Below are 27,987 nucleotides of genomic sequence, written 5' to 3' on the forward strand. Positions count from 1 at the left end.
CTACTCGACACTACATCGCCAGACGTCGCCTTCCTCACAGAAACATGGATGAACGCCTCATCAGCGCCCGATATCGCCATAGCCATCCCAGAAACCTACAAGATCATCCGAAAGGATCGTACCAACCAAACAGAAGGAGGCATAGCCATCGTCCATAAGAACACCATCCGCATCACGACCAGTTCCGACGACTACCTCGCTTCCGCCGAACACCTTCACTTCCAGATTCACACCGACCACAATACCACACTCAGAGGCACACTCATCTACAGACCCCCTGGCCCCCGCACGCAATTCAGCGAAGACATCACTGACTTCATCAGCCCACACGCCCTCTCCTCCGAAAACTACATTCTTCTGGGAGACCTCAACTTCCACCTGGAAAAGAAAAACAACAACAACACCACCACCCTTCTGGATAACATGACCAATCTAGGACTCACACAACTGGTAGACACCCCCACCCACTCTGCCGGACATACGCTTGACCCTATCTTCACCTCCAGCAAGCACATCTCCTTCGATCACACCACAGCTCTCCATTGGACAGACCACAGCTGCGTTCACTTCAATTACAAAAAGCCCACGACACACAACCCCCCCAACCCATCCTCGAAGAAATTGGAACAAAATCACCACCGACCAGCTCTTCGCATCGCTTCACCAAAATCCCCCTGCCAATTAATCGGACCCTAACCAAGCAGCCACCAACTTCACACAGTGGATCACCCACAGCGCTGACGAACTAGCACCCCTCAAAAACCATCTAATCAAGCAAGGCAGCAAAAAAGCCCCCTGGTTCAATGATGACCTTAAAAAATCCAAGAAGTTCTGCCGTTCTCTCGAGAAAACCTGGAGAAAAAACCCAACCAATGACAACCTAACCACCCTCAAGAACGCCACCCGCAAACACCATCAACTGATCCCATCCACCAAGAAATCTGCTTTCAAGGATCGACTTGACAACAATGCCCAAAACAGCAAGGAACTATTCAACATTGTCAAAGAATTCACCAACCCCACAGCCGGCACAAACGATATTTCCCCCTCCCAAGACCTCTGCGACTCTTTATCCTCATTCTTCCACAATAAAATCGCCAATATACATAACAGCTTCAACAACCAGTCTGACGACATGCCCACCTCGTCCATTTCCGAACCAACACCGCCCTCCAACACCCTCTACGCCTGGAACACAATCACCACCGAAGATACCATCCGCCTGATGAATTCCATCCACTCAGGATCACCCACCGACCCATGCCCCCACCACATTTTCAACAAAGCAGACTCCATCATCGCACCCCATTTCCGCGACGTCATCAACAGTTCTTTCAACTCCGCTACCTTCCCGGAAAGCTGGAAACATGCCGAACTCAGCGCCCTCTTGAAGAAACCCACAGCAGACCCCACTGAACTTAAGAACTACCGTACCATCTCGCTCCTCCCATTCCCTGCCAAAGTCATTGAGAAAGCCGTCAATAATCAGCTCGCCACCTTCCTCGAATCCAACAAATCCCTCGACCCTTCACAATCCGGCTTCCGAGCCAAACACAGCACCGAAACCGCCCTCATCGCAGCAACAGACGACATCCGAACACTACTGGACAACGGAGAAACAGTTGCCCTCATCTTACTTGACCTCTCCGCAGCCTTCGACACAGTCTGTCATAACACCCTAATACAACGCCTCAGCAACATCGGAATACAAGGAATTGCTTTGGACTGGATCATCTCATTCCTCGCCGGAAGAACCCAGAGAGTTCGCCTTCCTCCCTTCAAATCAGAAGCCAAAGAAGTCTTCTGTGGCGTACCACAAGGATCATCACTCAGTCCAACCCTCTTCAACATCTACATGAGTCCCCTCGCAGCCATTGCGCGCCAACACAACCTTAACATCATCTCCTACGCAGACGACACCCAGCTGATCCTCTCCCTCACCAAAGACCCGAACACAGCCAAAACCAACCTCCACGACGGAATGAAAGATGTAGCCGAGTGGATGAAGAACAGCAGTTTAAAACTGAACTCGGACAAAACGGAAGTCCTCATCTTAGGGTCATCCCCTTCGGCCTGGGATGACTCCTGGTGGCCACCGCCCCCATTCCAACGGATAACGCACGTAACCTGGGCTTCATCCTGGACTCCTCCCTCTCGATGACCAGACAAGCCAAGCCAATGCCGTCACATCATCCTGCTTCAACATCCTACGCATGCTCAAAAAAATCTTCAGCTGGATCCCCACTGAAACAAGAAAGACGGTCACTCACGCACTGGTCACCAACCGACTGGATTACGGAAACACCCTCTATGCCGGAACCACAGCCAAACTACAGAAAAAACTCCAACGCATGCAAAACGCATCAGCAAGACTCGTATTGGACATCCCTCGGCAAGCTCACATTTCCGGCCACCTGAAAGACCTCCACTGGCTCCCCGTCAACAAGAGAATAACGTTCCGTCTCCTCACCCACGCACACAAAGCCCTCTACAACCTAGGACCCGAATGCCTCAACACGAGACTGTCCTTCTACACCCCCACCCGCCAACTTCGTTCATCCAACCAAGCCCTCGCCGTCATTCCTCGCATCCACAGATCCACCATGGGGGGGAAGATCCTTCTCCTACCTAGCGGCCAAGACCTGGAATTCTCTCCCCACCCACCTCCGCCTAACTCAGAACCACCTCTCCTTCAGAAAGCAACTAAAAACTTGGATATTCGATAAGTAATTACTCCCGCCTACTCAAGCGCATTGAGACCCTCTGGGTGAGTAGTGCGCTATATAAATTTTTGAACTTGAACTTGAACTCCCTGTCCCTTGGACAGAAAGTATAATCGTCCCAATTTTTATAAAAGGTTCTAGAGGGTGTAGTAACCAAGTCCACGCTGGTGGTGGTAGTATTTCAGGTAGATTTATTGAGGTTGGTTACAGCTTAGAAGTACAGTAGATATAAGCTAGTACAAAACCCCACCAGGAGCACCCAGCTAGACACTCAGCCCTTCTCCAACTGTAAGTTCCCACTCCCAACATTCCATCTTGCATCACTCAGGCAGGGTTCCACTGACACAGCATAAATCATAACCACCCAGGATACTACATATCCTCCCTTGTTCCAAAAATAAACAAAAAGGAACGTCCACATAAGAAACAATACAATGTCAAAAGGAGAAGAAATGGACGCAGACTAGAGGAACAAGGAAAAATGAAAAACCAGAGGAAAAATAGAATACAAGTGAAGATGTGACAAGAACAAGAACGCAAGTGGAGAGGAAAGAAGATAAAGTAGAACACACGTGAAGGTGTGACCAGAACACGAACGCAAGAGGAGCGGAAAGAATCATAGTACATATCCTCTATCGTTCCAAAAGAAACAAAAAGAAGAACCCTAGTAGGAACAATAAAATGTTAAAAGGAGAACAAAATACAAATTAATAACAGCAAGAAATAAACCAAAATAGTAGAAAACACACATAAACACACATCGTCCTTTCCAAATAAGAAAACAAACGAAAGGACAAAGAATACAAAGAGAAACCATCAATGGCAGTCCTTCGCAGACCCACTGGCCAGGTAAGTAAGCAAAGAGACAACTCGCATCAGGAGAAATGAAGACGACAGAGAAGAATAGGAGTGAATAAACTCAAACTTCCTCATCAGAATTTAAGAATACATAACAAATTGAAAAAACAACTGGGCTACAGTGTAAGAAAACAGAAAAAAAATCATAAATAGGAACGCCCAGAGTAGAACAGTCCATGTACTTTGGTAATTAAAATCATACACCCTTTAGGGTAAATAATGTATACATGGGTAAATGTTGTGCACAGTACAGAAGGGACGACACCCAGGGAACAGACCCCATGTGCAAAGCTAATGACGGTCACACTGCGGCGCTGATATTACTGGACCTGAGTGCGGCTTTTGACACCGTGTCGCACTCGGGTCTCCTTGTACGCCTGAGTGAGATGGGAATAGCTGGCCAAGCCTATGACTCGATGAGCTCTTTTTTGGCTGACAGGAAATTTCAAGTTCACTGCCCCCCATGTAAATCCAAACCTAGATTTCTTAGACAAGGGGTTCCGCAGGGCTCCATATTGAGCCCCACGTTGTTCAATCTACATATGGAACCCCTTGCAAGGTTGGTGGAATCTTATGGGGTGGATATTGTCTCGTATGCAGACGATACCCAACTGGTGATTACTATATCTCATAACCCAGTTGCGGCAGCAGAGAACTTCTCCTCCTGTCTTGTGGCACTTGCTGGCTGGATGAAGAGTAACTGTCTGCGCCTCAACTGCAATAAGACGGAATCCTGGTTATCGGTCTGTCTCCCTCCGTCTGGACTTCAGCCTGGTGGCCAGCTGATTTGGGTACTATGCCCACTCCATCCGCTACGGTGAAAAATCTGGGGGTTGTTTTAGATTCTAATCTCTCTTATTCCCAACATGTGAGGATAGTAGCCGGGAAATGCTACGGCACACTTAAGGTCCTCCGTAAGATCTTAGATCTTCCTCCTTTTAAAGCTAGGAAAATCCTAGTGCATGCCCTAGTCACCCCACATCTTGATTATGGGAATTCATTGCTCTGTGGGCTTAGTAAAAAGGGCCTGAATCAACTTCAATGTGTCCAGAATGCGGCGGCCAGGTTAGTTTTAAAAATGCCTAGGATGTCATCTGGAAAGCGTGCACTTCATATTCCGCACTGGCTTCCCATGCAAGAACGCATTCGGTTTAAAACCTTGTGCATTACCCACCGCATCGCTCAGGGACGTGGCCCTACATACCTCCAGAAGATGATGACCATATATCGCCCTAGACGGTCGTTGAGATCTATGGGGAGTATGCAGATGATGGTCCCCCGCATCCGTAGAGTTCGGATGGGAGGGCGATCCTTTAGGTTCCTTGCCAGTAAATATTGGAATGAACTCCCACTCGAACTTTGGATGGAGCCTTTGGAACTGCGCTTTAGGCTGAAACTGAAAACACACTTATTCCCTAAGGCCTAGTTGTAACTGCTGCCTGCTGCTCTTTCCTCCCTGGGTTGCGGGGCCTTCGTCCGGAGTTCTGTCGGTATGCATCCACAGCGCGGGGACGCACTGTTCTCCTGTGTAACCAGGCGCTTGATAAATGTTTTTATTATTATTATGTGAACATGGAAAACTAGTGCACTGGATAAGAATTTAAGTACCTTGAACAAAACCAAATGACCAAACAAAAATCTATCACTCCGGAGAGATCAAGATAGGTACTTAAAAGGCGCGGGACACACGTTCACGCAACACACCTCTAGTGGAAGTCACTTGAAATACACATGACATTGGGGTATACCCCAAATACACCTCACGGAGAGGAAAAATACACCTTGCGGGGAGGTCAAGAGACTATGTGCATAATACATGCGGGAAAAACCTCGCAACATGAGACACATGAAATAGGGGAAGACCCCACACCACACCTCACGGAGAGGTGACTAAGTTGTGTCAATGTGAGTGGGACACTAGTCCACACAACACTTCTTGAACTTAATAAAAACAATATGTGTCGACAATATACTGCAGAAACCAATAACGCACCTCAGTAGAGGTAGTAACGTTGTGCACTGGCAAGTAAAACAATAGACAGTGCAATGTGAGAGAAGGTACACTTCGTGAAGTACAATGTGAGAGGTAACAAACAGACATATTATGCACTATGTGAAAACAAATTGCACAGTCTATTGTTTTACTTGCCAGTGCACAACGTTACTACCTCTACTGAGGTGCGTTATTGGTTTCTGCAGAGATGTTATCGAACAATATCCCTTCTGGACTCCAGTGCTAAAACAATGGGCAGAATTCTCCTGGGAAGATTGCAATAATGGGTGGAGGAGAAACATGCTCTTACTCATACTCCATATGTGTTCAGGAGTGATATCGGTACAATAGAACAATGCGTTAATCTGCACCCCTTAATTAACAAATATACGTTCTCCTATGTTTCGCAGACCTAAGTAGCGTGTTCGATCTGATGAATCACAATAAGCTATGGGCAACCCTCTCGGATAAGGGTGCACCAATGGGTTTGGTAAATTATCTGTCCCATTGGTTCTCCCACCTGACTGCATGGGTGTGCATGTACTGAAAGCTTTAAGGTTGCCATGGGGATCATACAGGGGTGTGTCCTTGCCCCTCTACTTTTTTCACTTTATATAAAAAAGGTGGATGAATGTTTACAAAAAGTAAAGGTGGATAGTTCTATGGCTGGACCTCGCCCTGTGTCAATTTTATTAGACAATGCTGCCCTCCTATCCAGAACATCAAATGGTCTTCAGCTCAGGTATAATATATGGACCAAAGTAGGGACTGAGTTTACAAAGGTGATAATATTGGACTGTCTAATGTTAGATGCTTGGAAGAAAACAAAACGGTTGGCATATATAGACAGTAAACTAAAAAAGGTGGTTAATGGCATTGTAGTCAAGGATACAGATAAAGGCCTTGAATACACCAAACTGGATATTAAATGTCTACTTAAGGGAAAGAGAGACTTAGAACGAGACACACATGAAAGGAAAAAATCTATGGTGTATAGATATCTCTCAGGCCCAGTACAGGCGGGAAGGTAAAGAACAGTCAACGTAAGTTTTATCTTACAAGACTTCGTATAGGAACAATGCATTTAAGGGTTGCCTTCCCACACATTGGGACACGGAATACTATCTTACCAAACTGCCCATGTGATGGTAGAACTAGACAAAGCACAATGCACTTCATCCTATTTTGCAGTTTTTACAGGGATTTTAGGAAGCGTTTTTTAACACCAATTTTTTTTAACTAGCAGCTATATTTATTATCAGGATGCTTTTTCTTATTTATGTGCTCTTTAAAATGGAGATATTTGCTCCCGCGTTATAGCTTTCCTCATATTTGCCCTTGAGAGAAGGAAAAATCTTCAACACTTGGAAGCTTTAACCTACGAGCCCATTTTGTGAACGTGACTCCCACAAATTGCCTTTTATGATAAATGACACTTGTGGATTTGATTAATTTGTGCGAGTAGGGGAAGACCCTGGAGACTGATTATATTATTACAACTAGTTTGTTATATAGGATTTCGCTCTGCTCTTAAACGGATGGTTTTCATTATGTACTAATATAAATGTCCTTATTTGGACCAGTATGCCACGAGACAGCGGACTCAGCTGAATAGTTACGGGGGCATATTTCAGCCCTGAGTTGACAAATAGACTTATGAAAGGACGTCTCACTGCCCTTGAATTGCCCATTGCGTCTACCTCTACTTTTTTAATCACGCAACTTACAGGCATACAACGTATTTTGACGACAACCTTGCACAGATTAGGAATTGAGGACTACCTATTTGGAGAATCAACTCATGAATTGTGATGAGTTCATGCCCATATCCTATACTGTCTCTGACTAGCTCTTTAATACTCTAGACCAAATGAACTGCTGAAATACTTTCTCCCTTTCACGACGTTTGAAAAACATCAACAGATTTCAAACCGCACATATAAGGAATTATTTCTTGCCTACCGTACATTGAGGATCCCCCCCTTACGTAGCTAAGCCTTGAAGAAGTTACGAATGTAACGAAACATGTGTCTGCTGTCATGCCTCTATTTCACCATCCTATTCTGTTCTTCCAGCAACCAGAACTGGACCTTCATGAAATGTTTTGAAAAAATATTTTTCTTGTCTGAATATATGTACAGTATGTATTAACAATATGTCACACTGATTATTAAATTTGAGAGAACCCCAGTACAAATCCAAATATTGTCATATCCTGTGATTTGAGCAATCAATAGAATACATAGATCTTGTGTTTCAATTAAAAAAAAATCAATGTTGTAGTAATATTGTTGAGCGCTGGGGTACATCTGTCTAGCTAAAGTTTAGCACAGCAATCATTACGGAGAACCTTGCATTAACAACCAAGGTAATGGTGTGTTTCTGTTACCGTGATTGGCACCTAAATGAATTATTTTTCATACTTTGAATTTACCAACACGCTGCCCACATTTACACTTCTTTGTTCTTTTGATGCGCGACTGCCTGTGCCACCACTACCCCCTGCCTATTTTATAAATGTCACAGGCTTCGGACTATGGAAACAGACATTCATATAGGAGTCTCTGCCTTTTTAAGCTATTTATTAACTCTGATAAGTTTTAATGTTTTTTTGTTATTGTGTACTTTTATGGTTTTATTTTTATCAACTGAATAAAGTGATTTAATTTGAGATGGTTAGTAGTTGTTTTGGCAGCGATGACAGGGGTGATGGGTGGAGCAAGCTGCAGTGGCCTCCTGGTCAGGGCCCTGGCAGTTATTTTAAAACTTAAGTACTGAGGTAGGGGCTCCATCTGTGCTTTAAAGTCTAAGGATGGACTAAGAAAAGAAATGGAACAGGCTGCCTGCACGAAAGTTAAATGTGTGCAACTGGCTAATCACCAATGCACAGGCTGATTGGGAACCAGTATAGGCTTCATGGAGTCACTTGAAGCTTCATGGAGTCACTTGACGCTTCTTGATGACAAAGATGTATTCTTTTTGGCAGGTAATGTAAGAGTGTTATCAGTTAATTTAATGGACACTTATAAAAAAAAGTTTGCATTTGGTACGGTGGGGTTATCTGCTGCGCCACTCGGATTTTAATTCAATGACCCTCTGATCTCACACCCAGACATCTGCAGTGATCACATTAACCAACTGGGGTTTCAGAACGTAAAAGCCTTTTCCACTGATAAGTATAACTTGCATTTATTGTAAATTTAAGGAGTGTGTGTCAGTTGTGTATGCATATCTGAATGTTAAAAAAAAAAAAGAAAAGTAAATACTCTTACAGAATATGTTTTTCTTTTTAGCCACGTCTTCGGACACCAATGCAGCATTCAGGATCACAGTTCCCATACTTTATGCACTTTAACTCCTGCATGCAAATCAATACAGCCTTGAAAGGCAGCAAATAAACAAAGTTGCACTTCCAGGCTATCTTTATTCAGCAGTACTTTTTGAGGCATTTCTCTCTCCCTCCCTCCCCCCCCCTCCCGCCACCCACCTCCCTCCCCACCCACACGGTATACAGCGAAGGTTTAAAGATCCCTTGATTAGAGAGTTGCTCAGTTATATGGGCTTGCCTAAAACTGGGACCAAGGCACTGCTTCTGTGGCAGCAAAAAACAATAGAACAGGTGTTAAGCACAGTAGGAAAATACTGGACACAGGGTAGGACAGTGCAAGCGTCTAAGACTAATTTACATAACTGTCAAACTGACAGAGCTGTAACCACACAATGGAAATAGCAGTGGTTAGATGCTTAAAAGTATACAGAAATACAGTGAAGCCATTCCAATGCCCCCACTTCCCAAACCACTTTTGCTACAGACTATACAAACTTCAGCCTTTCTCCTTATTCCGAAATACAGTCTCATCTAGAGGCCCACAACCAATGTCCATCAACTGCAGGCAACGTAACCATTTTCATTAGATCATTCAGACCTGGGGGTCCAGCACTTACCTAAAAGGCAACCCAACAGACAGAAAAACAAACAAGAAATAGTACAAACATGGTTCAATGACATGAACCTTGTTGGCTTTGAATCTCAATTTCCACAGAATGCCAAGACTGGTCTCTTCTTAACATTGCTTCTCGGCACAGCCGAGACACCATAGGACTCCAGACTAAGAAGTGTAAAAAAGAAAAAACAAGAAAGCAGGCCTTTTCCATCTATGCACCCAGGAAGTCGAACATCTCTGCATCCATTAGGACTGCCCCAACATTGCTCAAATTTAGAAAACAGATGAAGACTTGCCTCTCCAAACACTACACCACAAACCAGCTACCTCTTCCATCAGTTGTTCAGGTTATGCTGGCCTTTGACAAGGTATAGTGTTCTGCTGTCTTTTGGCTAGCTATGCCATAAAGAAATACCACATGCATACAACTCGAATCTTCCTAGGTGAATCTGTAATTACCTCGCCATTTAGCAAACTAGGTTCTGAACAAATTAATGTTACCTCTAGTCTACTGAAAAGCAGCTGACAAGCTTGCACAATATCAATATTTCTCAGTCGACCAAATGCCACAAGCTCTAAGTTACTAAAGCTTACCTGCCCTACAATACGTTATTGAAACTTTTAGATTTTCTTTTTTTCCAGCAACCTGTTACACATGTCCACTTTCATGAAAGACAACAGCCATGTTCTATATATTACAAGAAGTGGAGTTCTCAGTTCATGATGGATTTAACACACTGAATACCTCAGTCAGTATTCCGCAGAATGAGAATTACAGAGAAAGGGATACTATAGACGATGGAATTGCCATATTATATACCACGGAGCTTTATCACAGACTGACTGAGACCAACCCGGAATAAAAATTTGCTCACGTTTGAGGACATAGTCTTATCAGTTTTGGGTCACTTTGTGAGGGGGCACGGAATTTTCAACCTTTGCTCTTAGTTTGGGGAACTCAATAACTGAAAGTACTAACAAAATAAAACCAATTTAGAGCCCATAGCCCTTTGTCAAAACGATAGGTCGATTATATTGTCATAATTTGGTCTGGAACATAGGTCAATGTGTTTGATCCATAGGAGAAATCTGAAAGTGCTTTGCTAGATCACTAACTAGGAGCTCTATGAAGATGACTAGGGAAATAAATAGGCTGAGAAGTAGCGACAGGATGGGTGCAGCAATACCAGGTAATGGATAAAATAACAAAGAAGCACCCATGAAATGGCTTTAAAGAGGATGTGGTCTGGACACAGAGGAGACCCGCCAAATCCATGGCACATTTTCACATTATGTGAATTCAAAAAAGGAATAAATCATTAACATTCAATAATGTTATCCTTAGAAAAATCCAATGTCTGGGCGTTGTCATTTTTTTTTTATTGTCAGACCATTAACCAGTTGCAGGTCTGCAGTATTAAAACACTCTTTTATAGCTAAAGCACAAGTTCCGATTCCTGAACAACAAAAAGCTGGAACTAGTAAAAATCGTCTTTCACAAAGAAGACTATAACAAGATAGGGCATGAGGCAGGCTTCAGTAACAAGATCTGCATACACCCAATGTTCTTGGTTCTTTCCAAGATAAATGCATCTCCCTGATGTCTAATAGAGCAAAACGGGGTCTGTCATATTAGTTTTAGGCAGTAGAAGGAGGGCGCTTCCTCAATTTAAAAATGGGGATAAAATGTTCAACGGCAAAATTAACCATAAAGTGCCAGTAATCACACCTTACAGACGTCAATGCTCACTTCGACCATAAGAACCACATAAAAGATTTTCCCTTACCTAAGGAGAGGTGCTTTGTTGAGAATTCGTGCAGCGACTCGTGTCATATAGCAAATCACTGAGCAGATGAAGATACTTTAGCCTAACAGATATGGATTTAGCCAACATGGAGAGCAGAGTAATGCGGAGTCATTGTAGCACATTCTCTCGTCTACAGGGCAGTGCCTCCTCTCATACACGGAAACAGAAATTAAGACTAAGGCTGACAGTTTACACAGTATGTTGTCTTTTCTGTTTAAAAAACATAGTATCATCCAATAGTCATTAGATATAATAGTGCTCATTGTATTAAATTGGAAAAGATGAAAATCTGAAAAGCTCTGCTTGGACTTCATCATTTTCCTACGGGTGACTTGTATTTTGGCCGAGGGTGGACTCAAAGCATCCCCTCTGAATAGGAGTGTAACAAAGTAACCCAATGTTGCCAGGCAAAAAGGTCACAGGGCAAATCTCTAGTCTATAAAATATCACTGTAGCAAGCCTCCGGTCCTCACACAGCGTACTCCTCCAATCATCATGCCAAATCATCTAATGCATCCCTTCCTTTAAAGCAGAAGGCAGCCACGGAGGGGCTTACTCCTCCCCAGAGACAGGACCACAAATGCAACATGTACATTATTAGTCAGAGCATCCCCGCTGGGCAATTTTGGCACCAAGCAAGCTCTCATCAGAGGAAGTGCAGCAAAACAAACGGCGCACGTGAGGTTACAAGCCGGGCCTCGAGCACGACGTAGCATAAAGCAACTGCTACCTCCACAGAGTATTACACAGACCCTCCCTGCCAAAAGCACTAGGGGAGGCGGAGGAGGAATCTTACCAAGATCAAGCTCCACAACGGGCTGAATGGAGCATGGCAGGATCAGAAATGAAAGGGTCCGCTCAGAAGAAGACCGCTTGAGTACCAGGAGTTTAACAACCATGCTCTCCGCCAACATAGCGCCTCGTTGACAGCTTCTCTCCACCTGCGAATGGCAAAGGACGGGGGCTGGAAAACCAATCCGAACAAGCCAGTCACTCAGCAGGACGAGAGATGCTGCTAATGCGGCGCGCCAACAAAAACAAAAGGCGGAAAGAGGAACACTCAATCTCATCCTTGCAAAAACTAGGGCACACTGCACCCACCCGCCTGCCACACCTCGGAAAGCAGTAAAAGACTCACAAAGCAGCTGAGCATGGAGCAGGAGACGCGGGAGGAGAGAGTCATGGTGAGATGCAGAGAGGCGCGGCCGCGGGGAGGGGCAGCGGGAGCGGCGCTGCAGCGACCTTCATGGTTCCCCTCTCAGCGGGGCCTGGTGCCGCGGCCGCAGCAGCCGCTGCCCGCACCGGAGCCTGCACAGTGCCAGCGCCCCGTCCACAGAGGAGCGACGAGAGCTGGCCATCTGCAAGCGGCCCCAGCAGGTGCACCGGCTGCTACAGCCACGCACAATGGAGGAGGCAGGAAAGGAAGGGAAGCAGGCGGGGGCGTGGGCAGCAAAGGGAGTGTGGGCTCCACCCACAAGCAGAAGAGGAACCCTCGGCTGCAGACGGTCTGTCGTCACTCGTGGACCCATCCACACACACCGTCACCGAGGATGGGACCGCTGACATCTGCTAAAACCGATCAGGATCTACGCACTCTGTCGTCACTCGTGAGATCTATCCCAAGTACACACCCTGCCGTCACAATTCCCGTACACATACTGCTGCTAGAGATGGGATCTGTATTCACGTTGTAGAATTACCGATAGTTCTCCATCTGAATTAATACAGCGCTTTCTCTACACTTGCAGGCCTAAAGCGCCTTCAGAGTTGGCAAGTTTCAACTCCGTTTGGCACGCAAGGCTGAGGTCTGCGAATTCCCAGCACAATGGACGAAAGAGCAAAAAACAAGACCGAAACAACGTACATATATAACATATAGTAGTTTATTTCCCGATCTTCACGATGGAGGCAATTTCTAAGTTAATTACTTTTTATGTAGCACTAAACGCTACACGAGCAGTTTCTAAATGTAAAAATAACCGACGTCGTTAATATCAATTTTGGTACATTATTTACCCGCTTCAAAGGATGGCAGGCTGAGTCGGTCTAAACAAAAAGTAAACAAAAGAATGATCGGATTAAAGAGAGCACTTTCTATGGATAACGCGGGTTAACTCCAGCGATCTTCATGGATGCACAGATACGGAAATATACTTTAATTGTGTCTTCTGCAATAAACTACAAGTAATGTGTAGGACACTGGTATGATTCCCAGCAAGAGCATCTCAGCATTTCACCCTCTGAGACCTATCAAATGGATAGGACTGAATGTACTAACAGAAACATTTGCCAGTCAGTGTTACAAAGCGGCAAGAGATGCTGAAACGGGTGGCAGGTAAACACAAATTATGTTATCAGAATTTAATGATAAAAGATTCGATGAAAATTAGTTACAACAGCTAGAATACATAAGAAAACAAGTCCCAAAACTAACGTGTCATCAGTTAAGACACTTTTCAAAAGAAATCTGAATAAGGAAAGCTGTCTTGGAATAGTAACGATCATTTTTTTTTAACGCGTATCAGATTTTTTATTTCACTACCTTTGAGATATATTTTACAAGGGTTCAAGTCTCCAAACACGGTACCCTTTACTCCTCTTGAAAACTCTACGTTTAGTGAAAGACCGTGATTAAGCAGAGCTATATAGCAAACGAGTATGGTAACGAGTTGTCCAGTCTAAGTATTTGTAAGGAAAAGCCTCTTTGCATGATCACCCCCAGAGTTCTGGAATGATGCAGCTGGTTTTTCTACTCAGAGTGCACGGAGGCCTGCTAACAAGACCTCCTTAGTGCCAGCGCTCAAACGTGTATGTTTAATTGGTTTATCCCCAATTGGCATTAGTAAACGTAGTTATAAGTCCTTAGTATATGGTAGGAGGGGTAACTAGGACGGGTATGTTAAAGTGTCCCTCATGAAGAGTGAAGCACATAAGTGTGCCACTACGTGTGTGATAAAGTAAACCACTCCCAGCCTGCCACTGCAGACTTGTAGAGCCGTTTTAAGCTGCTAATTCGACTTTGACATTTAAAGCTAATGACTAAGTCATCATTGAGGTAGGTCCCTTGAGGACTGTATATTAAAAGTAGTGGTTACAACAAACGGGGGAAGCCCTGTAACCCAAACCTGGGGCTAATTAACAGTATGAATGGTACAATGGTTCAGATTTCTACTTATTAAGAAAAGAGACATTTATAACTTCAAAAGAAACATTTTGAAAAATCAAATAACAGAACAACAAAATACCTTTAAACAATTATCAAAAAAGTTTTTCTTTAGTTGTAGTATATATAATTAAACCAGGTGCTCACAGGGTTACACAAACAAGGTTAACAAGGGAGAAACTATAAAGTAAACAAAAATGGAATAATAAATACAACAGGTTTTTCTGAGATCACAAAGACAATACACTTGATGTTTCCTCTTATTTTTTTGCCAGGAAGGCGTCAATGACGTTTCAACCTTATTAATGTAGCAAGTCATCATCAGGACAAAGATAATTAAAGAGCAACCATCAATTTTTCAGACTGAAATGGGAATTTTTAAGAACACTTGCTGCTACTTATAACTATCTTGAATTTAAGAATGAAATAATTCATGATCAACTAATAGAAAATCCAGGAAGTACCCAACAGAAGATCTTGATGTGGAGTCAGCTTTGACTTTAGCTAAATTCATTTAACACTTTCAGCAGTGAATGAGGGACACACACAGATCCCCCACCACACACACACAGATCCCCCCCACACACACACAGATCCCCCCCCACACACATAGATCCCCCCACACACACACAGATCCCCCCACACACACAGAGATCCCCCCACACACACAGAGATCCCCCCCACACACACAGAGATCCCCCCCACACACACACACAGATCCCCCCCACACACACAGAGCCCCACACACACAGAGCCCCACACACACAGAGCACCACACACACAGAGCCCCACACACAGAGCCCCACTAACACAGAGCCCCCCCACACACACACAGAGCCCCCCCACACACACACACAGAGCCCCCCCACACACACACAAACAGAGCCCCCCCCCACACACACAAACAGAGCCCCCCCACACACACAGCCCCCCACACACAAACACAGAGCCCCCCACACACAAACACAGAGCCCCCCAGACACACACACACACACAGAGCCCCCCCCACACACACACAGAGCCCCCACACACACACAGAGCCCCACACACACAGAGCCCCACACACACAGAGCCCCACCCACACAGAGCCACACACACACACACAGAGCCCCACACACACACACAGAGCCCCACACACACACACAGAGCCACACACACACACAGAGCCCCACACACACACAGAGCCCCACACACACACAGACAGCCCCACACACACACACAGACAGCCCCACACACACACACAGACAGCCCCACACACACACACAGACAGCCCCACACACACACACAGACAGCCCCACACACACACACAGACAGCCCCACACACACACACAGACAGCCCCCCCACACACACACAGACAGCCCCCACACACACACAGACAGCCCCCCACACACACAGACAGCCCCCCCACACACACAGACAGCCCCCACACACACAGACAGCCCCACACACAGACAGCCCCCCCCACACACACACACAGACAGCCCCACACACACACACAGACAGCCCCACACACACACACACACACAGCCCCACACACACACACACACACACAGACAGCCCCACACACACACACACAGACAGCCCCACACACACACACACACACACAGACAGCCCCACACACACACACACACAGCCCCACACACACACACAGACAGCCCCACACACACACACAGACAGCCCCACACACACACACAGACAGCCCCACACACACACACAGACAGCCCCACACACACACACAGACAGCCCCACACACACACACACACACACACAGCCCCCACACACACACACACAGCCCCCACACACACACACACAGCCCCCACACACACACACAGCCCCGCGCACACACACAGCCCCGCGCACACACACAGCCCCGCGCACACACACACAGCCCCGCGCGCACACACACACAGCCCCGCGCGCACACACACACAGCCCCGCGCGCACACACACACAGCCCCGCACACACACACACAGCCCCGCACACACACACACAGCCCCGCACACACACACACAGCCCCGCGCACACACACAGCCCCGCGCACACACACAGCCCCGCGCACACACACAGCCCCGCGCACACACACAGCCCCGCGCACACACACAGCCCCGCGCACACACACAGCCCCGCGCACACACACACAGCCCCGCGCACACACACACAGCCCCGCGCACACACACACAGCCCCGCACACACACACAGCCCCGCACACACACACAGCCCCGCACACACACACAGCCCCGCACACACACACAGCCCCGCACACACACACAGCCCCGCACACACACACAGCCCCGCACACACACACAGCCCCGCACACACACACAGCCCCGCACACACACACAGCCCCGCACACACACACAGCCCCGCACACACACACAGCCCCGCACACACACACAGCCCAGCACACACACACAGCCCAGCACACACACACAGCCCAGCACACACAGCCCAGCACACACACACAGCCCAGCACACACACACAGCCCAGCACACACACCCCAGCCCAGCACACACAGCCCAGCACACACAGCCCAGCACACACACAGACAGCCCCACACACACACACAGACAGCCCCACACACACACACAGACAGCCCCACACACACACACAGACAGCCCCACACACACACAGACAGCCCCACACACACACAGACAGCCCCACACACACACACAGACAGCCCCACACACACACAGACAGCCCCACACACACAGAGCCCCCCCCCACACACACACAGAGCCCCCACACACACAGACAGCCCCACACACACAGACAGCCCCACACACACAGACAGCCCCACACACACAGACAGCCCCACACACACAGACAGCCCCACACACACAGACAGCCCCACACACACAGACAGCCCCACACACACAGACAGCCCCACACACACAGACAGCCCCACACACACAGACAGCCCCACACACACACACAGACAGCCCCACACACACACACAGACAGCCCCACACACACACACAGACAGCCCCACACACACAAACAGACAGCCCCACACACACACAGAGCCCCCACACACACACACAGAGCCCCCACACACACACACAGACAGCCCCACGCACACACACACAGACAGCCCCACACACACACACACACAGCCCCACGCACACACACACAGCCCCGCACACACACACAGCCCCGCACACACACACAGCCCCGCACACACACACAGCCCCGCACACACACACAGCCCCGCACACACACAGCCCCGCACACACACACAGCCCCGCACACACACACAGCCCCGCACACACACACAGCCCCGCACACACACACAGCCCCGCACACACACACAGCCCCACACACACACAGAGCCCCCCCCCCCACACACACACAGAGCCCCCACACACACACACAGAGCCCCCACACACACAGACAGCCCCACACACACACAGACAGCCCCACACACACAGACAGCCCCACACACAGACAGCCCCACACACACACAGACAGCCCCACACACACAGACAGCCCCACACACACAGACAGCCCCACACACACAGACAGCCCCACACACACAGACAGCCCCACACACAGACAGCCCCACACACACAGACAGCCCCACACACACAGCCCCACACACACAGACAGCCCCACACACACACACAGACAGCCCCACACACACACACAGACAGCCCCACACACACACACAGACAGCCCCCACACACACACAGAGCCCCCACACACACACACAGAGCCCCCACACACACACAGAGCCCCCCCACACACACACAGAGCCCCCACACACACACACAGAGCCCCCACACACACAGACAGCCCCACACACACAGACAGCCCCAAACACACAGACAGCCCCACACACACAGACAGCCCCACACACACAGACAGCCCCACACACACAGACAGCCCCACACACACAGACAGCCCCACACACACAGACAGCCCCACACACACAGAGCCCCACACACACAGAGCCCCACACACACAGAGCCCCACACACACAGAGCCCCACACACACAGAGCCCCACACACAGAGCCCCACTAACACAGAGCCCCCCCACACACACACAGAGCCCCCCCACACACACACACAGAGCCCCCCCACACACACACAAACAGAGCCCCCCCCCACACACACAAACAGAGCCCCCCCACACACACAGCCCCCCCACACACACACACAGCCCCCCACACACAAACACAGAGCCCCCCACACACAAACACAGAGCCCCCCACACACACACACACACACAGAGCCCCCCCCACACACACACAGAGCCCCCACACACACACAGAGCCGCACACACACAGAGCCCCACACACACAGAGCCCCACACACACAGAGCCCCACCCACACACACAGAGCCACACACACACACACAGAGCCCCACACACACACAGAGCCACACACACACACAGAGCCCCACACACACACAGAGCCCCACACACACACAGACAGCCCCACACACACACATACAGCCCCACACACACACACAGACAGCCCCACACACACACACAGACAGCCCCACACACACACACAGACAGCCCCCCACACACACACAGACAGCCCCCCCACACACACACAGACAGCCCCCACACACACACAGACAGCCCCCCCACACACACAGACAGCCCCCCCACACACACAGACAGCCCCCACACACACAGACAGCCCCACACACAGACAGCCCCACACACAGACAGCCCCCCCCACACACACACAGACAGCCCCACACACACACACAGACAGCCCCACACACACACACACACACACAGCCCCACACACACACACACACACAGACAGCCCCACACACACACACACACAGACAGCCCCACACACACACACACAGACAGCCCCACACACACACACAGACAGCCCCACACACACACACAGACAGCCCCACACACACACACAGACAGCCCCACACACACACACAGACAGCCCCACACACACACACACACAGCCCCCACACACACACACACAGCCCCCACACACACACACACAGCCCCCACACACACACACACAGCCTCCACACACACACACACAGCCCCCACACACACACACAGCCCCGCGCACACACACAGCCCCGCACACACACACAGCCCCGCACACACACACAGCCCCGCGCGCACACACACACAGCCCCGCGCGCACACACACACAGCCCCGCACACACACACAGCCCCGCGCACACACACAGCCCCGCGCACACACACAGCCCCGCGCACACACACAGCCCCGCGCACACACACAGCCCCGCGCACACACACAGCCCCGCGCACACACACAGCCCCGCGCACACACACAGCCCCGCGCACACACACAGCCCCGCGCACACACACAGCCCCGCGCACACACACAGCCCCGCGCACACACACACAGCCCCGCGCACACACACACAGCCCCGCGCACACACACACAGCCCCGCACACACACACACAGCCCCGCACACACACACAGCCCCGCACACACACACAGCCCCGCACACACACACAGCCCCGCACACACACACAGCCCCGCACACACACACAGCCCCGCACACACACACAGCCCCGCACACACACACAGCCCAGCACACACACACAGCCCAGCACACACACACAGCCCAGCACACACACACAGCCCAGCACACACAGCCCAGCACACACAGCCCAGCACACACAGCCCAGCACACACACAGACAGCCCCACACACACACAGACAGCCCCACACACACACAGACAGCCCCACACACACACACAGACAGCCCCACACACACACACAGACAGCCCCACACACACACAGACAGCCCCACACACACACAGACAGCCCCACACACACACAGACAGCCCCACACACACACAGACAGCCCCACACACACAGAGCCCCCCCCCCCCCACACACACACAGAGCCCCCACACACACAGACAGCCCCACACACAGACAGCCCCACACACAGACAGCCCCACACACACAGACAGCCCCACACACACAGACAGCCCCACACACACAGACAGCCCCACACACACAGACAGCCCCACACACACAGACAGCCCCACACACACAGACAGCCCCACACACACAGACAGCCCCACACACACAGACAGCCCCACACACAGACAGCCCCACACACACAGACAGCCCCACACACACAGACAGCCCCACACACACACACAGACAGCCCCACACACACACACAGACAGCCCCACACACACAAACAGACAGCCCCACACACACACACAGAGCCCCCACACACACACACAGAGCCCCCACACACACACACAGAGCCCCCACACACACAGACAGCCCCACACACAGACAGCCCCACACACACAGACAGCCCCACACACACAGACAGCCCCGCACACACACACACAGCCCCGCACACACACACACACAGCCCCACACACACACACAGAGCCCCCACACACACACACAGAGCCCCCACACACACACACAGAGCCCCCACACACACAGACAGCCCCACACACAGACAGCCCCACACACACAGACAGCCCCACACACACAGACAGCCCCGCACACACACACACAGCCCCGCACACACACACACACAGCCCCACGCACACACACACACAGCCCCACACACACACACACACACAGCCCCACGCACACACACACAGCCCCGCACACACACACAGCCCCGCACACACACACAGCCCCGCACACACACACAGCCCCGCACACACACACAGCCCCGCACACACACACAGCCCCGCACACACACAGCCCCGCACACACACACAGCCCCGCACACACACACAGCCCCGCACACACACACAGCCCCGCACACACACACAGCCCCGCACACACACACAGCCCCGCACACACACACAGCCCCGCACACACACACAGCCCCGCACACACACACAGCCCCGCACACACACACAGCCCCGCACACACACACAGCCCCGCACACACACACAGCCCCGCACACACACACAGCCCCGCACACACACACAGCCCCGCACACACACACACAGCCCAGCACACACACAGCCCAGCACACACACACAGCCCAGCACACACAGACAGCCCCACACACAGCCCAGCACACACACAGACAGCCCCACACACACACAGACAGCCCCACACACACACAGACAGCCACACACACACACAGACAGCCCCACACACACACAGACAGCCCCACACACACACAGACAGCCCCACACACACACAGACAGCCCCACACACACACAGACAGCCCCACACACACACAGAGCCCCCCCCACACACACACAGAGCCCCCACACACACACACAGAGCCCCCACACACACAGACAGCCCCACACACACACAGACAGCCCCACACACACAGACAGCCCCACACACACAGACAGCCCCACACACACAGACAGCCCCACACACACAGACAGCCCCACACACACAGACAGCCCCACACACACAGACAGCCCCACACACACAGACAGCCCCACACACACAGACAGCCCCACACACACAGCCCCACACACACAGACAGCCCCACACACACAGACAGCCCCACACACACACACAGACAGCCCCACACACACACACAGACAGCCCCACACACACACACAGACAGCCCCACACACACACACAGAGCCCCCACACACACACAGAGCCCCCACACACACACAGAGCCCCCACACACACACACAGAGCCCCCACACACACACACAGAGCCCCCACACACACAGACAGCCCCACACACACAGACAGCCCCAAACACACAGACAGCCCCACACACACAGACAGCCCCACACACACAGACAGCCCCACACACACAGACAGCCCCACACACACAGACAGCCCCACACACACAGACAGCCCCACACACACAGAGCCCCACACACACAGAGCCCCACACACACAGAGCCCCACACACACAGAGCCCCACACACACAGAGCCCCACACACACAGAGCCCCACACACACAGAGCCCCACACACACAGAGCCCCACACACACAGAGCCCCACACACACAGAGCAACATTTTTATTTAGGTGTTGCTTTTGAAAACAGATAAATAAATGGCATGGTCATTGTTGGACAGGCCACATGAGGGGCTCGCTCCCTCCCCGCAGGACAGGGCCCGGGCCACCGTCAGCACCATTGCCCGGCCCAGCCGCCATCTTGGACACGGCACCACGCGGCCGTGCGGCCTCAGCCCGACCCCAACCCTGGGCCTGGCCAGGCCCCGACATCCCGGCACCACCCTCCACCCAGGAGGTGAACGGCCCACTTGGCAGGTCAATGGGAGTACGAAGTGTCGATGGCTCTTCCCCGCCAGGTGCCGAGCACCCCCAGCCTCCTCGGGCGCTGGCTCCACCCCCCTGCTGGGTGTCTGGACTCCCTCATCCCAGACCTCCCGACCTCCAAGAGCGAGGGTCCGGACATCAAAGGGCGCCAGACCTATAACTGAGGCAGCCCCAGGACAGGAGGGCAGTTGTATCCTGGAGTCGAGAGACACCGCGACGAACTCATCCTTGACGGACTGCTGGCGCTGCCACAGCCCTGCCTTGTGAACTATTGTCCTGCCTGCTGGCGCTGCCGCGGCCCGTTGTAACCTTCATCCTCGTTGGGACCTGCTGGCGCTGCCGCGGCCCGTTGTAACCTTCATCCTCGTGGGACCTGCTGGCGCTGCCGCGGCCCGTTGTAACCTTCATCCTCGTGGGACCTGCTGGCGCTGCCGCGGCCCGTTGCAACCTGCATTCTCGTGGGACCTGCTGGCGCTGCCGCGGCCCGTTGTAACCTTCATCCTCGTTGGGACCTGCTGGCGCTGCCGCGGCCCGTTGCCACCTACGACCTCTTCGGGACCTGCCGGCGCTGCCGCGGTCTGACCTTATGTGGTGTCCATCTGTGGGGGGGAAGTTACCTGTCTGTGCGATCACTGTGCTCGGCCGACCCTCCAGGTCCCCGTCTAACAGTCATTTACAATGCCAATAGCTTAATCTCTCGCAAATGCCACATACAAACACACAGACAAACACACACAGAGCCCCCCACACACACAGAGCCCCCCACACACACAGAGCCCCCCACACACACAGAGCCCCCCACACACACAGAGCCACACACACACACAGAGCCACACACACACAGAGCCCCACACACACACACAGAGCCCCACACACACACACAGAGCCCCCCACACACACACAGAGCCCCCCCACACACACACAGAGCCCCCCACACACACACAGAGCCCCCCACACACACAGAGCCCCCCCCACACACACAGAGCCCCCCACACACACACACAGAGCCCCCCACACACACAGAGCCCCCCCACACACACAGAGCCCCCCCTACACACACAGAGCCCCCCCACACACACAGAGCCCCCCCCACACACACAGAGCCCCCCACACACACACAGAGCCCCCCACACACACACACAGCCCCCCCCCCACACACAGCCCCCCCCACACACAGAGCCCCCCCACACACAGAGCCCCCCCACACACACACAGCCCCCCCCACACACACACAGCCCCCCCCACACACACACAGCCCCCCCACACACACACAGCCCCCCCACACACACACAGCCACCCACACACACACAGAGCCACCCACACACACACAGAGCCCCCCCACACACACAGAGCCCCCCACACACACACAGAGCCCCCCACACACACACAGAGCCCCCCACACACAGAGCCCCCCCACACACACAGAGAGCCCCCCACACACACACAGAGCCCCACACACACACACAGAGCCCCCCACACACACACAGAGCCCCACACACAGAGCCCCACACACACACACACACACACAGAGCCCCACACACACACAGAGCCCCACACACACACAGAGAGCCCCACACACACACAGAGAGCCCCACACACACACAGAGAGCCCCACACACACACAGAGAGCCCCACACACACACAGAGAGCCCCACACACACACACAGAGCCCCACACACACACACAGAGCCCCACACACACACACAGAGCCCCACACACACACACAGAGCCCCACACACACACAGAGCCCCACACACACACAGAGCCCCACACACAGAGCCCTACACACACACACACAGAGCCCCACACACAGAGCCCCACACACACACAGAGCCCCACACACACACAGAGCCCCACACACACACAGAGCCCACACACACACACAGAGCCCCCACACACACACACAGAGCCCCCACACACACACACACAGAGCCCCCACACACACACAGAGCCCACACACACACACACAGAGCCCACACACACACAGACAGCCCCCCCACACACACAAACACACAGCCCCCCCCACACACACAAACACAGAGCCCCCCCCCCACACACAAACACAGAGCCCCACACACACACAAACAGAGCCCCACACACACAGACCCACACCCAGACAGCCCCACACACACACACAGACCCACACACACACAGACCCACACACAGACAGCCCCACACACACACACACAGCCCCACACACAGACAGCCCCACACACACACAGACAGCCCCCACACACACACAGACAGCCCCCACACACACACACAGACAGCCCCCACACACACACACAGACAGCCCCACACACACACACACACAGACAGCCCCACACACACACACAGACAGCCCCACACACACACACACAGACAGCCCCACACACACACACAGACAGCCCCACACACACACACAGACAGCCCCACACACACACAGACAGCCCCACACACACACAGACAGCCCCACACACACACAGACAGCCCCACACACACACAGACAGCCCCGCACACACACAGACAGCCCCGCACACACACAGACAGCCCCGCACACACACACAGCCCAGCACACACACACAGCCCAGCACACACACACAGCCCAGCACACACACACAGCCCAGCACACACACACAGCCCAGCACACACACACAGCCCAGCACACACACACAGCCCCACACACACACACAGACCCACACACAGACAGCCCCACACACACACACACAGCCCCACACACACACAGACAGCCCCACACACACACAGACAGCCCCCACACACACACAGACAGCCCCCACACACACACACAGACAGCCCCCACACACACACACAGACAGCCCCACACACACACACACAGACAGCCCCACACACACACACAGACAGCCCCACACACACACACACAGACAGCCCCACACACACACACAGACAGCCCCACACACACACACAGACAGCCCCACACACACACAGACAGCCCCACACACACACAGACAGCCCCACACACACACAGACAGCCCCACACACACACAGACAGCCCCGCACACACACAGACAGCCCCGCACACACACAGACAGCCCAGCACACACACACAGCCCAGCACACACACACAGCCCAGCACACACACACAGCCCAGCACACACACACAGCCCAGCACACACACACAGCCCAGCACACACACACAGCCCAGCACACACACACAGCCCAGCACACACACACAGCCCAGCACACACACACAGCCCCACACACAGACAGCCCCACACACAGACAGCCCCACACACAGACAGCCCCACACACACACACAGACAGCCCCACACACACACAGACAGCCCCACACACACACAGACAGCCCCACACACACACAGACAGCCCACACACACACACACAGACAGCCCCACACACACACACACAGACAGCCCCACACACACACACACAGACAGCCCCACACACACACACACAGACAGCCCCACACACACACACACAGACAGCCCCACACACACACACACAGACAGCCCCACACACACACAGACAGCCCCACACACACACAGACAGCCCCACACACACACAGACAGCCCCACACACACACAGACAGCCCCACACACACACAGACAGCCCCACACACACACAGACAGCCCCACACACACACAGACAGCCCCACACACACACAGACAGCCCCACACACACACAGACAGCCCCACACACACAGACAGCCCCACACACACAGACAGCCCCACACACACAGACAGCCCCACACACACAGACAGCCCCACACACACAGACAGCCTCACACACACAGACAGCCCCACACACACAGACAGCCCCACACACACAGACAGCCCCACACACACAGAGCCCCACACACACAGAGCCCCACACACACAGAGCCCCCCACACACAGAGCCCCACACACACACAGAGCCCCACACACACACAGAGCCCCACACACACACAGAGCCCCACACACACACAGAGCCCCACACACACACAGAGCCCCACACACACAGAGCCCCACACACACAGAGCCCCACACACACAGAGCCCCACACACACACAGAGCCCCACACACACACAGAGCCCCACACACACAGAGCCCCCCACACACACAGAGCCCCCCACACACACAGAGCCCCACACACACACAGAGCCCCACACACACACAGAGCCCCACACACACACAGAGCCCCACACACACACAGAGCCCCACACACACACAGAGCCCCACACACACACAGAGCCCCACACACACACAGAGCCCCACACACACAGAGCCCCACACACACAGAGCCCCACACACACAGAGCCCCACACACACAGAGCCCCACACACACAGACAGCCCCACACACACACAGACAGCCCCACACACACACAGACAGCCCCACACACACAGACAGCCCCACACACACAGACAGCCCCACACACACAGACAGCCCCACACACACAGACAGCCCCACACACACAGACAGCCCCACACACACAGACAGCCCCCCACACACACACAGCCCACACACACACAGAGCCCCCCACACACACACACACAGCCCCCCACACACACAGAGCCCCACACACACAGAGCCCCACACACACAGAGCCCCACACACACAGAGCCCCACACACACAGAGCAACATTTTTATTTAGGTGTTGCTTTTGAAAACAGATAAATAAATGGCATGGTCATTTACAATGCCAATAGCTTAATCTCTCGCAAATGCCACATACAAACACACAGACAAACACACACATAGCCCCACACACAGACACAGAGCCCCCCACACACACAGAGCCCCCCACACACACAGAGCCCCCCACACACACAGAGCCCCCACACACACAGAGCCCCCCACACACACAGAGCCCCCCACACACACAGAGCCCCCCACACACACAGAGCCCCCCACACACACAGAGCCCCCCACACACACACACACAGCCCCCCACACACACAGCCCCCCACACACACAGAGCCCCACACACACAGAGCCCCCCACACACACACAGAGCCCCCCCCACACACACAGAGCCCCCCACACACACACAGAGCCCCCCCCACACACACACAGAGCCCCCCCACACACACAGAGCCCCCCCCACACACACAGAGCCCCCCCCCACACACAGAGCCCCCCCACACACACAGAGCCCCCCCCCACACACAGCCCCCCACACACACAGAGCCCCCCCACACACACAGAGCCCCCCCACACACACAGAGCCCCCCCACACACACAGAGCCCCCCACACACACAGCCCCCCCCACACACACACAGCCCCCCACACACACACACAGCCCCCCCACACACACACAG

The 27,987-nt window shown here is 52.5% G+C and overlaps 1 protein-coding gene across 8 annotated transcripts in view; it reads right to left on the bottom strand.

The window, feature by feature from the left end:
• The window catches only part of MTMR4 (myotubularin related protein 4), an 856,656-nt gene that overhangs the window by 678,686 nt on the left and 149,983 nt on the right, over nt 1-27,987 (bottom strand). Inside the window, exon 1 of one of the 8 annotated variants that reach the window (XM_078679494.1) lies at nt 12,465-12,651. The exons of 6 other annotated variants lie outside the window; for them this stretch is intronic. In XM_078679494.1, coding sequence (XP_078535620.1) covers nt 12,465-12,509 — 45 coding nt within the window. In that variant the 5' untranslated portion in view covers nt 12,510-12,651. Of the gene's footprint in view, nt 1-12,464; nt 12,652-27,987 lie in introns of those variants that run through there. One more of the 8 variants, XM_078679495.1, reaches the window with a different exon arrangement.

The sequence above is a fragment of the Lissotriton helveticus genome, chromosome 3_1 (assembly GCF_964261635.1).
Source record: "Lissotriton helveticus chromosome 3_1, aLisHel1.1, whole genome shotgun sequence".
NCBI classification, from domain to species: domain Eukaryota; kingdom Metazoa; phylum Chordata; class Amphibia; order Caudata; family Salamandridae; genus Lissotriton; species Lissotriton helveticus.